The sequence below is a fragment of the Suillus clintonianus genome (assembly GCF_016758775.1).
Source record: "Suillus clintonianus strain FC179 chromosome Unknown DEU56scaffold_7, whole genome shotgun sequence".
Taxonomy (NCBI): Eukaryota; Fungi; Basidiomycota; class Agaricomycetes; order Boletales; family Suillaceae; genus Suillus; species Suillus clintonianus.
The window spans coordinates 385,855-398,671 of record NW_024539231.1 but is presented as its reverse complement, the minus strand read 5'-3'; the positions used below and the strand labels follow the sequence as shown (position 1 = coordinate 398,671).

Genomic DNA, 12,817 nt, shown 5'->3' with positions numbered 1-12,817 from the left:
ATGATGATGCTGTTGTTGGAGGATGCTTTACGTAGTTACGTAGGGAGCGGAATGGAGCGGAAGTAACCGTCGGAGGATGCCACGTGTGGCGAGATATCGCACTCTAATTTGACTGTGTGAATTGGGTGTCAGATTGTTACTGACAAGTGACGGAATCGTATACCGTACGAGCGTCCTTCCAGGACAGTTGAAAAGGACGTTTGGAATGAGATTTACCCACTTATTTCCCTCATTACTTGTCACGGCGGTCGTAGCAATCCGGTATAGAGAAGACTACTACCATTCGAATTCTATTAGGAATCGACAATCACTTTAATCTGCAAATCGTAAACTTCTTGGTAACCAACAAAATTGCCATCTCCGCTGGCGGTATCGAGTTCAAATAGGCCCCTCCTCCCTATGTCATCCAATTCATTCAACATGCACTCCCATCCTGCAGTGTCTTTCGAGAACATGTTGCGTCAATTTCGCAAGTTGTCCTCCCCCTCATGTAATTCCTCCCATTATCACCTCGATCCTAATTGTATTCCTCCATCGGCAATTTCTCAGCCGCCTTCCCCCCTTCCTTGTCTCCGCGTCCCTGTATCCTGCCAAACGTCAATCGATTTAGACATCGGCATACCTACCTATCACCGCTTTCACAGCGACTCCCACTTGAATTTGTCTCCGACATCCTCAGGGAGCAGCGAGGGACATTCCTTGCCGTCGTGCGAGCTCTCTGCTAGCCGACCATTATTTGAGCAATTCAGAAATACACGGTCGCGCGTCCTGCTTGTAAGTACCTTGGTTCTCCATGCCTTTCAGTATCTGATAACCACTCGAAGCTCCACAAAGATCGCCGCTCCCCATTGTCCTCGTTTGTGTCGCTCTTTACAGAGGTAAGCGCATCACCGCTAGAACGTCCAAACCATTTGTTGAGTGATTGTCTGAACAGGGACGAGACAGACGCGCTTTTGTCAGACCACCTGTGTCTATGTGGGCCGCAAACGAGTGCATTGAGCCAAGCGACGTTTGGGCAATATTCCAGTCACACGAGGATGTAAGCGGCATCTAATTTCTTTATATGGTATCGTTCCCTCGAAGGGTTTAATATTCCCGTGATCCGGAGACCCATTGTTTCCTACTTTGGCCACTTCCGGGCCAACGTGTCCGCCACGTGAGAGCGGGTTAGTGCAAAGGATACCGTTGCATTGCTACCACTCAGTTAGGCACCAGCGAGATGATTATCGATGATTTATTCCACTGCTGGCTTATTTTTTTTTGTTCATCCACTTTCACTGATTATCCGATCTTAAAATTGCGGTGCTGACTGAACATGATTTCTTAGGCCTGTACAACTCTTTCTCTCTCTCACCCCTCCATCACCATCACCCCCGCTCTTGAGAGCGATTTGGAGCCTTTTGATAGGTTGCGCAGAGTCGATTCCGTGTTGAAGGTGCGTCATATACCATGTGGCTTAGCAGCGGCTCAACTCAGTGTCACGTCAGAATTCTTCTGCGATTTCATATCCTGCTGGTCTCCGCATGTCCCTGTCAACACCTGACCTTCACAAATACGTCCAATACGGTGCGCCGCATGATGACTTTGTCATCTCCAGCAACCCGCCCAACCCTCGGACGACATTCAGACTGGGTGACTGGATGTAAGCACTTCATTTCGAACTCAATTTGCAAACATGATTTTGTTTGTGATCGTGTTGTGGAGTTGCCCAGACATCATAGGGGCAACTTTATTTGAAATGGATTACAGAGTCAGTTTGCTGACTGGTTTCTCGACAGATGCAATTCGCCCAACTGCGCAGCGCACAACTTTGGGTGAGTTTCGTTCTTTGACGGTCACCATATTTTTGGCATATTTTTCACTCTCGTTGGATGTGAAAATCCCGAAGGCGAAACTAGGAGAACACGTCACACTCCGAAATCGCTCGATCATCATATGCGTCATCGTTACCTACTTTGAACTGCTCTTCTCATTCTGTTATCCGTATCTTTACTTTGATTGCTCGCCACCTTCCTCTCCCTTCCAATCTCTCATGCAAGGATGGTACTGACTGATTCGTTTCCTTGCATGATTTTACACAGGCGTAATTTAGCTTGCAGAGGTTGTGGATGTCCACGTTCTGAGAACCCGCCCTCAACAATGCAGCGACAAGGGTCTTGCGGGCCACCCGCGTCGCGTCTCCCAGTATCACCTCGCTTCGTCAATCCATCTGGACACACGCCCATGCCGCAAAGCTCTCTTTCTCCACCACTTACCTCTCCTCTTTACGCCAGTGCCGGTCATAACGTGCGTCATGCACCCCAGCCTATCCAGCCTAGCATTATGAGTGCAAAGCCTCCCACTTCGCCTACCCACCCACTTCTCACCCCATCCGGTCGTTCTTTTGCGGTGGGAGGGAAGGTGCAAAACGTCTCTTCGGACCCGTTGTCGCCGTGCGTCATGTATTGGCCGGATAATGAATCATTCCCAGAACAAGGTCAAATTCGACCGAGCAGCTTGATGGTCATTCCGGCAAGTACCGCACTCTATGTTCTTCCTTCCCAGGCTAACGCGCAATTATTTCTAGCAGCCTCCGATCCTGAACACTGGTAACCGTGGGCCTATCGAACATCAGCCTGGCGATTGGATATGTCAGAAGTGCAATTACCTGAATTGGAGACGCCGCAAAGTTTGCCAGACTTGCTTCCCTTGTAGGTGCACATCAACTGCGAAGTCGAATTTTTATTAACCTTTTGCAGATGCTGAAGGAAACGGCGATTCTATCTCCGCTGCTGTGCAAGCGGAGCGCATCAACTTACTTACGTCGCTCCTTGCGCAGAACCAGCTTCCGCTCGCGAGTGGCCCCCCATCTCTTCCATCTCAAGCCCCTCGGTCTCATTCCATGACACCCCCCGCAGCGCCGTCGTATGTTCATGGACAACGTTCCTCAGAATCAAGTACCATACCGATCCCGTTCGCATTCTAATTTCGACGCAGACACCCAATATTCTGATTCCCAGTTCATCTATGAAACGTCCGCTCCCCGTCGTACCTCGCCGTCTTCGTTCCCAAGTCTTGGTGACCTCGAGAATTATCTTCCTGTCAACCTCCCTGCTCCTTTGCTCCCCTCTTTCTTGCAGGATATTGTGCAATCCCCCACTCTGTCTCCGAGTTCTACCTCATCCACTGACCTCTCTCCTGAGGATTATGATGATAGTTTTTCTTCGGAACGTTCATCGTTTGGGAAGGATCGCATTGCGACGAACGACTCTTCTTCGAACCTGCCTGTTAGTAACATTTGGAAGCTAAACGACGAGGAAACCAAGGGTATCGCCGGCGTTGCATTGCCTCACATAGGTGTGATAGGGAGTCGGAAAAGCAGCCACGAGGCATTGCGTCGCCGAACCAATTCGCCTTGATTGTAAGCTCTCTCTTCGTTCCAAATCGATGAGTGTGCTCACGATGCCTTTAGTCATCACGTATATATATTAAGCATTAGGGAAGGATACCGACAAGCAAGGTCAAGTGCGGACTCATCCGCGGATGGACATGTGGACAGCGTCCTGGGTATTGTACGGAGAATACGGTTAGAATGATTTTTCTGGTATTTTTATTTGTTCTTCCCCTAGTGCTGGCTCATATGACGGATTGGCTTGCTTCGATGCAAGGCGTCCCACGCATTTTTTCTGCTTCATCTTCGCACTTTCAAGTTGGATCTCGCAATCGCACCAGCATATTCTGCATATTGTTTATCTTGGTCATTTATTTTATCTTGGAGTTCTTACGCCTCCCTTATGTACTACTGCATAGTCTAATTGTGTTCGTAAAAGTTTGCAATAGTATCGACGTGGTCACCCTTAATAGGAGTAGCGTGCTCCCGACGATGTTTGTGCATGTTAGGATCAGAAGGTGTTGCACAACAATGGACACTAAACACAAATAACGCGCTTGCTGATATCATGGTAGTCGCTTTTGCTATCTATCAATGTTTGCACGCCGCATATTATGTCTGGTGTTGTAATACAAGTTCAACAATATCAGCCTTCCGCCGCCACCACATTCCTCACAACCAAATCAGGAGATGCGTCCGAAGAATCTGACCTCCTTCGCTCCATACGTGCTGCCATTCGAAGTTCTCGTACTAATACTGTGACCACGACTTTTAGCCCCCTCTTCACAGGTGGATCGGAGTCCTGGATAGACCAAGAACTTTCCTGGAACGACTATTGCGTGGTTCTGAGTGAAGGTGGCGTCATCAAGAGGAAATGGGACCTCACGCAAGAAAATCAGATCATCCAACACGCTTGCGTCGGAAAACTCCTGCAGCCGACGGGATGTTCTAGTCGTCAGGCCCACGGCAGTGCCCACTATACGAGATCAAACGAAACACCTGGAGCTACGAACATCTTTGGACCCTTTGCGTCACTCCGAGACGAAACTAGAGCTGTTGGGGATGCAGACGAGGAGATAACGGGCGTGTTTGTGTTCCTGCGGAGCATTGGAAAGGTTTTCTTGCAGAATGGGATGGACTACACGTTTTCGCTTCCGTTTCTCGTTCACAAAGCGTGGCCGCTTCATCCTCATGGTGTCCTTATCCAGCGAATCCTTGATCCGGCTGAAGTTGACGAGGCTCGGGCTACCGGAGATGAGCTATTACCCACCATATTCACCATCACAAGCGCGTTCTCGGAGCCTGAAGCTGTAGGGATCACGAGTGGCATTTTGGGAGGCTGCGGTAACGAACCTGTTGCTTTAGTAGATGAGGAAGAGAATTGTTCCAAGCCACTGGTCACTGTCTCTGCTAGCGAGGAGGTCGTCTGGGTCTCTCCTGGCGTCCCTAATTCAACTGGCGAATTTTTGGTCACCTTCGATGCAGACAAAGGGGGTCTGTCCATATGGAGATATGCCTACATCAAACCCAAAGACGCTCCTGTGCCTCTTACTCGGGCTATACGTCGCAGTACTTCGCGGAAGAGCATGTCTGCACCCGGAAACAGGCGACAATCAAGCATCAGCGACCTATTAGAACTTGACCGCCGTCTACCGTCTCAAGACATGGAGTTTGATGGTGATTTCCCCCCACCGTTTCCCTCAATGTCAGCTTCAACGGCAACTAGTATCACTGCTCAACCACCAATACCAGGACGAAAACGGGATTCCCTCACTCGCCTAGATCTCAGTTTGACAATGGACAGAATGGCGCTTGGGGGACAGAAAGATGCAGAAGTGTTGATCACCCCTGTCGAACATGGAAGAATGAAGGCGTCTTATTGGGCCCAGCAATTGACCACTCATCGTTTGGGAGGGAGACAGTAGGAGGTTATTGATGCCTTATTTAAATGCACACTCATGTTGTTGTAGACTGTCGTCGCGGGATATCTCTGTTGCGTTATTTGATCAACGATGTGATGACAAGGCTCACCACTCGCTCCTCGCAGTCTGCCTGCCCGAGGCCAAGGTGATCGTCTTTACGATTACCTTTGAGGAAGGCAAGAAATCATTTGTGGTTGAGACTCTCGGCACTCTGGAAGCCGTCGCAATTGCGCCGATACGCGCAACGCGCGGTGATATTTGGGACCTCCTTGCAGTGAAGAAGGATGGTTCATTATCATTGTACACCCATGGATTACACGAGCTGCGTATACGACTGAGGCTCGCGCAGCCCTGGAACGGCGACAGCAATGATTCATTTGAGGTCATCTCACTTGATCATGTTGTAGCATTGAACCACGTTTGCGTCTCGTCGGTGTTTATGGAGATGAGTGATGGGAAGGTCTATTATGCACGACTGGACATGACCCCATGCGATCCATTGGTGACTCAGGCCATACAGGTTCTGTCACTTGTGTTGCCGAAGGCTCAAGCTTTTGATCTGCACCGAAACTTTCTCGAGTCATGGTCACAGCATTACTTCCGAACATCGCCTGGGCTCGAGTTCCAGGAGTTCACGCTCGCACTTTTCGCCCTTCTTGAGCTGAAGCTTGTGTATCCATTCAAAAACGACGAGTCTACAAGTTCTTCTGTGTGGGAAAGATTTTCAGCTCTGTCTACTTCTATTCGTTCTTTCAATGACGATCCGGCTCTCAAGCGCTTGAAGCTTCCTACACCCCCGACCACGCAACATTACTTCCTTTTTACTCTGACCGTCAACCCTCTCCTCGCGCCTGTGCTCTATGCATTACATATGCTGGCAGAGGATCTCCGCTTAGTGGTCCTTCGATACGAATCTCTCATGCTCCTCATTCCTCTGATATGTCAAATTGCACACATCATTCGACCAGAATGGGCAGATTACTGGAAGCGCCTCTGCCCCAATATCATGCCAGGATGGCCAGCCCCATCCACGACCCGTCAGTTCACAGGTTTCTTACGCCGAACTGTTCTTAATCTTCTTACTTAGGTGTGGACATGCTGGACGACCGGATACCAGTCTGGCCGCCAGATATGTCGGCGATTCTTTATGGAAGCATAAGTAACCCTGACTGGCAATTCCCTGCGTATGGAACTTCCCGACTGGCCCGATCTTTTTCCATTGATCCGTCATTTGCTTTCGGTGACACCGAACCGCTCGTGTCGTTGCAGCGTCTCACGGCGGCCTATAAGTGTCTTGCTGACAAGACGGTGCCGTCTACACAAAAGCGGGCAGAAGTAACCGTTGAAAAGCTCGTCGACATACTTGGGACGGCGGAGAAGGGTTCTGCATTCCTCAATAGTCTTCCCTTGGGTATCGCGGCGCCCCTGAGAGAAGCTGTTAGAACCTGCCAGCTGGCGCCTCCTTCACACTGGCGTAAAGAGCATTATGACCTCATTGGCCGGCGTGACTTGGCTTTCAGCGTCGCTGGGACACAGCCAGAGCTCTCTCAGAAGGGCATTGCTCAGTCTCCCGAGACCTATATGGTAGGGGCTTGCAATTCGAGATTTATTGGAGTGACTAATCCAATTCCAGAATACTCATCAACGAGTGACGATCAGTAGTCTGGCCGAGCAGGCAAAGCATGCAAGCATCGGAGAAATCGATGCGGTTTCTGGAGTCGAGCTGGATCTCAAGGGATTTACCAAGATCCGTTTTGGGCAAGATCGCAGATTGGAAGAAGTGGCCCGTATGCTTTGTTCGTCAGCAATTCCATCGGTTCGGCTTATAGAGCGCCCGGAATTGAAGTGAGCAGGACACTCAGTGAATCAGGTCGAGGATTTGCTAACAACTCCTGAATAGCGAACATGACCAAGCGAAGGAACAGCAGCATCAAGTGGTTCGTATCGCAGAGCGAACGCTGGCACTTCCCTATGGCCGTGCTATGTTCACCTTTGGTTCTGTGTTGATGGTCACGAAAGAGGCCTATATCATCCCCAAGATCGAGTATGCGGTTAAGATACAACCATCAAATATCACTACTGCACCCGAGATTGGCAAGATACCTATCGATTGTCTCAGCTGGGGCGAGTTCCATAATGGCGTTGCAGCAGGATTACGCATCGCTCCGGAAGCTCGCGGTGTGGAGAGTTCGTGGATTGCCTTTAACAAGCCTTCCGACCTCACACCAGAACATGCCGGCTTCTTGTTTGGCCTTGGGCTCACGGGCCATCTCAAGGAAATGCTTACATGGCATACCTTTGGATATCTAACCCCAAAGCATGACTTGACGTCCATCGGCGTCTTGCTTGGTTTGTCAGCTGCGAACGCTGGGACAGGCAATCGGCATGTGACAAAGCTGCTTGCCGTTCATACCCCAGCTTTGCTTCCCACGCAGAGCGTTGACTTGAACGTATCCCTCATGACCCAAGCGGCCGGTTTGGCGGGAGTCGGCATTCTGTACCTCGGTACCAAAAATAGGCGTATGGCAGAAGTATGTCTTCACCAAATCAGCAGAAAAGACCTCGTGCAACCGGACCTTAGCAATGAACACCGAGAGGCTTATACTTATTGTGCTGCCCTAGCCTTCGGCATGATAATGCTAGGTCAAGGCTCCTCCGTACCCGCAGATCTCTCATCGCTCAATCGCCTCCGCATCCTTGTGCATGGTGAAGGAAAGTCAGTTGTGAACTCCCAAACACGGCCGACATTCGATGTCAACATCACCTCGCCAGCGGCTTCTATCGCGCTTGGGCTGATGTATCTCAAGACAGAGCGACGAGATGTCGCTGACATCCTGGCGATTCCAAGTACGGTCTTGGAACTGAACCGTATACAACCCAGCTTTTTGCTCATGCGGACCATTGCAAAATCCTTGATCATGTGGAACGATATCGCAGCGACGCCGCCGTGGTTATTTGCTCAGGTTCCCGAAACTATCGTAAAGGCTATGCATGGTCACGTACAAGGAAAACCGGCCGACGATGCTATCGAGCTTGCCTATTACAACATTATTGCAGGTTGTTGTTTTGCTATCGGCTTGAAGTACGCGGGGACAGCACGTCATGAGGCGTATATCATGCTTTCGAATTACTTTGATATGTTCAGTAGATTTGTGGCAGCTAGTGGTGAATTTCTTTCACGGGACTCGCAGGGTTTCATGCTAACTATCTGATGCTTTCCAGGCCCTGCCTTCGACCACAAGATCAAGCGCTCTGCTGTTCGTGAAGGCTTGAACCTCATTTCTATTGCGCTTTGTATGGTCATGGCGGGTACAGGGGAAATCACCTGTTTGCGACGCCTGAGGTATGCATATGGGATGTATCACCAAGCGTTTCGATACGGTGTCCATGTTGCAACTCATCTGTCACTTGGTTTATTATTCCTCGGGGCCGGTCGCTATACCCTCGGAACTTCGAATGCCGCAATAGCTTGCATGATCGTTGCCTTTTTCCCCCGTTTCCATCATGTATCGTCGGACAACAAAAGCTATCTCCAGGCCCTCCGCCACCTCTGGGTTCTTGCAGTCGAGCCCAGATGCCTTATGGCACGGGATGTTAATACCCGGGAGGCAGTCTATCTCCCAGTCAAAATCACGACAAAAGAAGGTGCCGAAAAGGGCGCGACGCAGCTGATATCGCCCACATTGATACCGGATTTCAACAAGCTTTTATCCATCAGAATCGATACGCCCCGCTATTGGCCTTTCTTTGTGGACCTTGAAAACGTACCACAGCACAGGAGAAGCCTGTTAAAGCACCAAACGTTGTACGTGAAACGACGGACGGCTTTCTTGAGCTATACGGAGGACCCTAGGGGAAGTAGAAGTCTTTTTGTCCGCTCTGGTTCATCCGCTGGGGATGCTGCAACTTTAGACTTTCCGCAACTGACCGACACGAAGGCGCACCCCGCAAGCGACCTGACTCATTTCATCTCATCATTCTCCAACGACACCCTATTCCTAGCTTTCGCAGATTATTTCTCACGCGAAGACGGCAAGACAGTCGAAGAAAGAGTTTTCCACAATTACTGTCACGCGGTCCTGCTCGATAGCATCCTCCAGGATAAGATGGAAACACTACAGTCCCATCTGATGCTCTATCAATATCGCACGCAATCGCCATCGTGCAGCTACTTTCATCTCCGGCTGCAAGATCTCCGTTTTGCTGTTGACTTTTACAGCAAAGTCTACGAGCGGCGGTTCAGCGGGAAATCCGAAAATAACATTCGGCCTTCCTTAATTCGCGAAAATACGGTCTCTGGCGCATTACAAGCGTTGGATGAGCGCCTTGCGCAGGTGCAGAGTTCTACGGCCCTTAATATGGTCTTTAGTAGATATGCGCGTGGGGAGCTTATTGTGGAGTCTGAAGATACCCCTGAGGTGTCGCGCTGGCTGGCTTGGTATCTGCTGCGCCATGGTGTCCCGTCTGCGTCGCTGCTGGCTATCCTCAAGCAGCTTGCGCAAGATGCTCATACACAATGTGCTGCTCCTGGGAACGTCGATTTGAGGATGCTGGATGAGGGCATAAAGGAAGTTTTGAGAGGGACGGGGACGAAAATGAATACGGTGTTTGGGTCGGGGTGGTCGGGTCCGTCTTTGGAGAGGGTTATTGATGCGTGGCAGGGACATTCGTGAGAGCTGATTCCGTCTGTGACTTTCTGTTGTTTATTGGTAAATGGCGAGAAGATGTAGCAGATATGATCGTGCAGAATGAAACTTGCAGTTACAACCGTGGATATGTTCATGTCCGTCCGGCATGCATTGGCAACCTTGCATGGAGACACATCATCCAGATGTTAAAGATCCTGCGGAGATTCGACCCATAATGCACTCGTATATTCGTTTCACCTGAGATCATAACGCAGACCACACTGCATAATATCTATTTTACTCTGTATCACAACACCACATATGTAGTTTCACCTTGATCAATATGACCAGACCATGTGCATGAGCGCTGGATATGTACCGTATAAGTGGACTCCGCAGCGTAATGTGAATGGCACTGCATGTGCAATGTACACCGCACTCTAATTTTATTCGTTTCACCCTGATCACTACCGTAGCGCTCGATGGAGGCACGTCCAGTTGTGTCAAGATTAGGAATACTTTACCGCAAGGAGTGATGGCTTGGGGTGATACGATGCAGGGAACCCCTGAACGTCGCGTCCATGGATACATGGGTACAAATCTAGAACGGTCCGGAATATGTATGTAGCATGCTGGGAATCTTTGATGTGATTCTTCATTGATATTAAGATTTGACAGCAACGGGTTTGGTACGTACGCGCTCCAGCCTCCAGCGCATATGCATGCATAAATATCTCATTGAAGGTATGCGTCCCACGCCGAGAAATAAAACACAATTGAATGCGAAAAAGAGGCTGTAGTATTATCATGTTATAATTAAATGCAAGGAACGCAGATCAGCCAGTAGTATTTTAGACAAAAATCCGGGAAACATTGATAATATTATCGTATCATGTTTTGTGGGTGGACAAAAGATAAAGCATAAGAATAGTTTAACCCGCACAACGTTCGATGGGGGTAATGAACGTTGGACTAACTAAAGGAATACAGCAAGGATCCCCCCTCCTCCTCTCCTCCTTCTAACGATCTAAATACTATGGACGGTTGGAAGAAGACTAGAATACAACACATACATGGCGTACATGTAACAAAGCATCCACGGAGTTACAATATGAACCCAGGTTCACGGCGAGGGAGGTGTGCCACGTTGGAAGCCAGCTGGCCGTTGCAGACCCTGCTCGAAGAGGAAATCACGACGTGCCTTGACAGCTGCGTTAAGCTTGTCCAACATCCCAACAGTGCACTCCCAGTCGACACATGCGTCGGTGATTGAAACACCGTGTTTCAGGGCAGCGGGGCCTTCAGCGGGAACATCTTGGCGGCCTGAGTTGATGTGGGACTCAATCATGACGCCGGTGAGGTTCCTGTCACCGGCGGCGAGCTGTGAGCAGATGTCATCGACTACTTTGGGTTGGTTGTTGTGGTTCTTCTGCGAGTTGCCGTCTGAAGATATTGCATGAGTGATTTTGGCTGACTGGGATGATTAATGATGCTTACGACTGCAGTCTACCATGATGCTGGCATGATTTGTTGGGCGAGCCTTCTCGATTGACTTGGCACCCGCGCGAACGTGTTCGGATGCGAAGTTGGGACCCTTTGTACCACCACGGAGGATGACATGTACATCATTGTTTCCACGGGTCTTGACGATAGCGGCAAGACCTTGCTCTGTGACGCCCATGAAGGCGTGGGGGTTTGAGGCTGAGCGCATCGCATCGATGGCGACGTTGACACTGCCAAGAACGGGATGAGGATATGTTCCTCAAATGAAAATATAAAGTGTGTACCTTCCATCAGTGCCGTTCTTGAACCCTATAGGAAAAGAAACACCGGAAGCGAGTTCGCGGTGGAGTTGGGATTCCGTTGTTCGGGCTCCAATCGCTCCCCAAGAGATGACTGTGTGAAGGAAGAGGCGGTGTGTGTCAGACTTCTAGGAATGTTGGGAAACTGATAAGGCGTGACGTACGGTCTGCGATGTATTGAGGCGAGATGGTATCGAGTAGCTCGGAACCGACGGGAACACCGATATCGGTAAGGTCGCAGAGAAGCTGCCTTGCTACTCGAAGACCCTTGTTAATCTTGAAAGAACCATCGATATCCTTGGGGAAAGAATGAGGATGAAATTAGAGGTAGAAGAGAATTGAACTGACGGGATCGTTGATGAGACCTTTCCATCCGACAGTAGTTCTTGGTTTCTATAATAGGAAGGGTGAGTCATTGCCAGGAACTGATTGATGTGCGGGCGGCGAACCTCACTGGATGACATAAGTTCAGTTGAAGTACAATGTATGAGTAACAGGCACGACTCACAAGTATGCGCGCATCACGATGAGGAGATTATCCCAGGAAGCCATTTTAGATTTGAGCAGGTTTGCATACTCAATGGCTTGGGATGCGCAGTGAATGGAGCAGGGACCGACGATGACGAGGACGCGGTCATCCTGACCTGCTACAATGCGAGCAGCATTGTAACGGGCAGCTGCGATTGTGAGCTGTGAAGCAGCTGTTGGCTGAACTTCATGCCTGAGCAAAGCAGGTTGGACGAGAGGGTCATACTATGGTCGAGTTTAGAGTATGAAAATGGATGTTAGTTGAGTACATACGCCAATGACACGTCTATCCTGGATGTATTGCTGTAGCTTCTGGTCATCATCGACGTCGGGAATGGGAGTGACGTTGTAAGGCATTTTATAATAATTGATTGATTTTACAAGGTAAAAGGAGATGATGATTGTACCAAGGTAAGTGAAAATGCGCGGGTTTTTATAGCATATGTGAGGCCGAGTAATTTACCGATTTCAGAACACAGCAAACGTTGACAAGTCATTCTCAATTTGCCAATTTCGTAAGTAGAACTTCATTTTTGGTAAGTGCAGGTCCATAGTCTCAATTAGGAA

General features: G+C 49.5%; 3 protein-coding genes across 3 annotated transcripts; 2 read left to right on the top strand and 1 right to left on the bottom strand.

Moving 5' to 3' along the window:
• The first annotated feature begins 96 nt into the window (after nucleotides 1-96).
• On the top strand, nucleotides 97-3,840 carry DEU56DRAFT_776264 (uncharacterized protein). The gene is made up of 11 exons (XM_041351699.1): nucleotides 97-774; nucleotides 825-878; nucleotides 935-1,039; nucleotides 1,328-1,435; nucleotides 1,488-1,642; nucleotides 1,779-1,814; nucleotides 2,082-2,511; nucleotides 2,567-2,690; nucleotides 2,739-2,908; nucleotides 2,931-3,400; nucleotides 3,452-3,840. Exons 1-10 carry the CDS (start codon nucleotides 400-402, stop codon nucleotides 3,396-3,398), a joined length of 2,025 nt encoding a protein of 674 aa, XP_041213444.1. The 5' UTR covers nucleotides 97-399; the 3' UTR covers nucleotides 3,399-3,400; nucleotides 3,452-3,840.
• Nucleotides 3,841-3,956: 116 nt separating this feature from the next.
• DEU56DRAFT_977198 (uncharacterized protein) lies at nucleotides 3,957-10,158 on the top strand. Its single transcript, XM_041359640.1, has 6 exons — nucleotides 3,957-5,291; nucleotides 5,341-6,329; nucleotides 6,380-6,876; nucleotides 6,926-7,137; nucleotides 7,193-8,457; nucleotides 8,515-10,158. Exons 1-6 carry the CDS (start codon nucleotides 3,985-3,987, stop codon nucleotides 9,963-9,965), a joined length of 5,721 nt encoding a protein of 1,906 aa, XP_041213443.1. The 5' UTR covers nucleotides 3,957-3,984; the 3' UTR covers nucleotides 9,966-10,158.
• Nucleotides 10,159-10,886: 728 nt separating this feature from the next.
• Nucleotides 10,887-12,740, bottom strand: DEU56DRAFT_517322 (3-deoxy-7-phosphoheptulonate synthase). Its single transcript, XM_041346598.1, has 8 exons — nucleotides 12,524-12,740; nucleotides 12,231-12,475; nucleotides 12,172-12,175; nucleotides 12,071-12,115; nucleotides 11,887-12,019; nucleotides 11,708-11,816; nucleotides 11,418-11,653; nucleotides 10,887-11,363 (listed from the first exon to the last, which is right to left on the bottom strand). Exons 1-8 carry the CDS (start codon nucleotides 12,605-12,607, stop codon nucleotides 11,044-11,046), a joined length of 1,176 nt encoding a protein of 391 aa, XP_041213442.1. The 5' UTR covers nucleotides 12,608-12,740; the 3' UTR covers nucleotides 10,887-11,043.
• Nucleotides 12,741-12,817: the final 77 nt, after the last annotated feature.